This window comes from Adiantum capillus-veneris, chromosome 15, assembly GCF_014529385.1.
Source record: "Adiantum capillus-veneris isolate H3 chromosome 15, ASM1452938v2, whole genome shotgun sequence".
NCBI classification, from domain to species: Eukaryota; Viridiplantae; Streptophyta; class Polypodiopsida; order Polypodiales; family Pteridaceae; genus Adiantum; species Adiantum capillus-veneris.
Window position 1 is genome coordinate 43,600,620 of NC_140945.1, and position 3,549 is coordinate 43,604,168.

General features: G+C 40.7%; 1 protein-coding gene across 3 annotated transcripts in view; it reads right to left on the reverse strand.

Moving 5' to 3' along the window:
* Window positions 1-2,372, reverse strand: part of LOC147440587 (wax ester synthase/diacylglycerol acyltransferase 11-like) — a 13,675-nt gene extending 11,303 nt beyond the window's left edge. The window contains exons 1-2 of one of the 3 annotated variants that reach the window (XM_086530304.1): window positions 1,780-2,372; window positions 963-1,526 (exon numbers count right to left, since the gene is read on the reverse strand). In XM_086530304.1, the coding sequence (XP_086386430.1) occupies window positions 963-1,526; window positions 1,780-2,100 (885 nt within the window). In that variant the 5' untranslated portion in view covers window positions 2,101-2,372. The remainder of the gene's footprint in view (window positions 1-962; window positions 1,527-1,779) is intronic. The other 2 variants (XM_086530302.1, XM_086530303.1) reach the window with 2 other exon arrangements.
* Between the last annotated feature and the right edge of the window lie 1,177 nt (window positions 2,373-3,549).

The following is a 3,549-nucleotide window of genomic DNA, read 5'->3' on the forward strand; positions in this document are numbered from 1 at the left end:
CATCTTAAGGCTCTCATACATCTTGTTAGGAACTTAAGGTTACAGTGCATTAGAGAGAGTAGCTTTCATAATGTGTGTGTGTGTGTAATCAACGAGAGAAGGAGAGAGACACAATGTAGACTCACTCTAATGAGACTCTTGATTATGCATTGTACTAATCATTGAAAATGTTATTACAAGGGGCATAGACAGATGGTTCTCACCCTTTGTTTCCACACTCTTTAAGTGCACTCACATGATGCTCATGCTCTCTAGGCTAGAGGAGCTTCCTACACATCATAGACAAATCCTCTCATGCGGTATTTTCCCACATAGGAGGCCCGAGGGTCATAGGCTAAAGCCCATACAAAACAAGTGTCTCTTTGATGGACCATTGATACTAGAATAGACAATCTATTAGGCTTTAGCTTAAGGTTTGTTTCTTATTGCTTTGGTCTCATAGGCCTTAAATTGTTTTTCTTCTCTTTTACATAGAAAATAAAAGAGATGGGGTCACATATTGGTGTGCGTGTACATATGTATGTTCACATAGACACACAATCACATATGTGAGCACATGCATGCACATAGACAATCACTCATATACACCCACACCCACATATACAACATGAATGTGGGCAATGCACAGGCACACACGTGTGCATGCATGCACATAAATGCATAGTACATACATGTGTGTGCACAAATAGAAAACATGCATGCATGTGTGTGCACGCGTGCGCACAAATACATAGTCATATATAAATTGCCAGAATGCATGCCTGGATGTCCAAGAATGCATGCCGCGGTAAACATGGACATATGCAACACTTCTTTTCAAGGATGAAAAACTTGTTACCTAATTAACTACGCATTATAAATCGCTCATGAAAGAACATTTTCTTTGAGCTTAGAAAAACCAGAAAAGATACTTGATGACACATTTCAGTTTGAAAGCTTTTGCTGGAAAAATTGCTTCTTACCCCATGAATAGCTCGCTTTACAATCCGAATATCATCCATGGAGACTGTCCAATAAGCAAGCCTCCTCGGTAGCTTCTCTACTCCTAGACTCCCCTTTAAGGGAGTTTGGCTATCTTCCAACCACAGTGATGTGGCAATGAATGAGCACACATCCAAGAATGTGTACCACAAGATGAGGAGGAATCTCCACACTAGAAGCCCGAATGCTTTCCAAGTCGAGCTTTTTGTCTCACTCCTGTACACTTGAGTGGGAAGTGTAGGCAGTAAGTTTGGGTCTGCTGCCTTTCTTGTGCATGAAAGCAAGAGCGACATGAGGGAAGTTCCATCACCCAGTGCATGGTGCACCCTCAAAACAGTGTTTTCTACTGCATCCCCTAGCTTTGCTCTCAATACGTGAAATTCAAATAGTGGGCGTGATGCGTTAAGCGGAGGAGCTTGTGCCAATTGTGCCACGTAATCTTCTACAAAAGTAGCTGAGCTTGTATCTCCTCCTGCAGTTATGATGTGCTCATCCAAGTTGACAGAAGTTGGCACCCAAATAAGCTCCCCTTTGTCGCTTTTCCTCTATCAACATAACCTCGCACATAGACATCCATTAAAGCTGGAAACCCCCCACTCATACATAAACACACACAACTAACATTGATAGACTCAAACTCAAAGGCATCTCATACAAAACTATCAGAGTTGTAAATGGACACTGCATAAACATCTCATACTGATGCGACACCTTATAGTACAATTGCACAATTAAATGCCCATCTGCCATGCACATAACCATCAGAGAAACTGTTGACGATGAGATTTCATGTCTTACAATGATGCTGCTAAAACGCTTGTGCTTGATGATGGTTTCGCGAAGGCCAGACTTGAGAGCATCGACGTTGATAGGAACCTTGGAGCCCAGAATGACAAGAATGTGCGCATTAAATGATGGATCGAGGAAGGCACGACCAGCAGGTGTCACAGGCTCAGGAATCGTGCATGCATCACTACCATCAGCATCAGCCCTTTGATTGGGGTTCAATGGTTGCTGAGCAAGCCCACCATTAAGTTCACCTGCATCTACAGAGGCCTCAGACGATGCAGCTGGAGGTCTGGTTCGGATAGGCCGCAGCTTCAAGCCTCCTACCTCCATGGAAAATCGACCACAAGCGGCTTCTGAAAAAAGTGCAAAGCCGTCTGCCTAAGGGTCTCTCTCTCTCTCTCTCTCTCTCTCTCTCTCTCTCTCTCTGGTTGCGTGTGGGCGACTGGACGTGATACAACACCAACTCTGACAGACGAACATGCATAAGAAACAAGGCCACAAACATAAAATGGCCATATAACCAAAGTAGCTTGCACGACCCGCCTATAGGCTTGTGTCGTCGTTGGCTCTTACTATGACACAAATTAAATTAATTAATGATATTTGTTTACATGCTATCGGATCTTGGTTACTCCATGTTGGGAGAGGGAGGGAAAGAGAAAGAGGGAGAGAGGGAGAATATTATCGTGCATTTGTGTTGTGTTTTGACTTATGCTTGCAAACATTTCATAGGGATTGTCTTTTCTCTCTCTATCTTCAATGAGTGAGAGAGAGAGAGAGAGAAGAAGAAGAAAACACAAAAACACTTCAATAAAGAGAGAGATTTCAAACCAAAAAGGATTTTGTACCTTTTCAATCAAAAAGATTTCAAAAGTTACATCATTGCCAAAAAGGCTGCTCGGGAATATATATATCTACATAGCATAGCATTCATAGTTGTGCTATTTCAACAAAATCAAGATATTGAGCTGGAGCTTGACATACTTCTCTTAAATCTTTTGACATACTTCTCTTAAATCTTTTTTTTAAACACTATCACCAATAACTTACAAATACTTATTGACCCATTATTCAAATGCAAGTTTTTGTTTCACTTTGTCTTTGGCCCCTTTAGACTACTCCTGTTACATTTAACCTTTTCGCATCTTTCTCTTCTTCTTCTCCCTTTCGCACGCGCGCACACACACACACATAGAGATTACATAAAAGCACACGCTAAAGAAACATTTCAAACCAAACAAAATCAGTTTTTACATTATTGCCAAAAAGGCTCAGGAATATGTCTGCATAACACTCTTAGTCGTGCTATTTCAACAGGATCAAGATATTGAGCTGGATCTCTACAAACTTCTTTTAAATCTATTTTTTGAACCCATCTCAAGTAAATCTTGTAATGACGACCCAAGGCTCAAGCTCTTGCTTTAAGAGCATGAGTCTAAGATTGAAAAAGAAATAGGGATCAAGCAACCTGATGTAAATGGTATCCAACTCTTCATCTACATATGACCCCTAAACAGTGTAGTTTTTCTCGATCACTTCCCATGCCCATTGCCATCCCCATTCAGCAGGTAACAAACTTTCTTCAAGGGCATCAACAATAAGATTTTTTACACTTGGAAAAATATTCACAATTTCATGGGCCATTTAATTGGCTGCAAGAATAGAGGGCAACATTAGTACTCAAAGCTTAAAATTGTAGAGAGAGAGAGAGAGAGATATATATATATATATAATCAACATGGCCACTTGTTAAAAGTGCACTTAAACACTTTAAAAAAA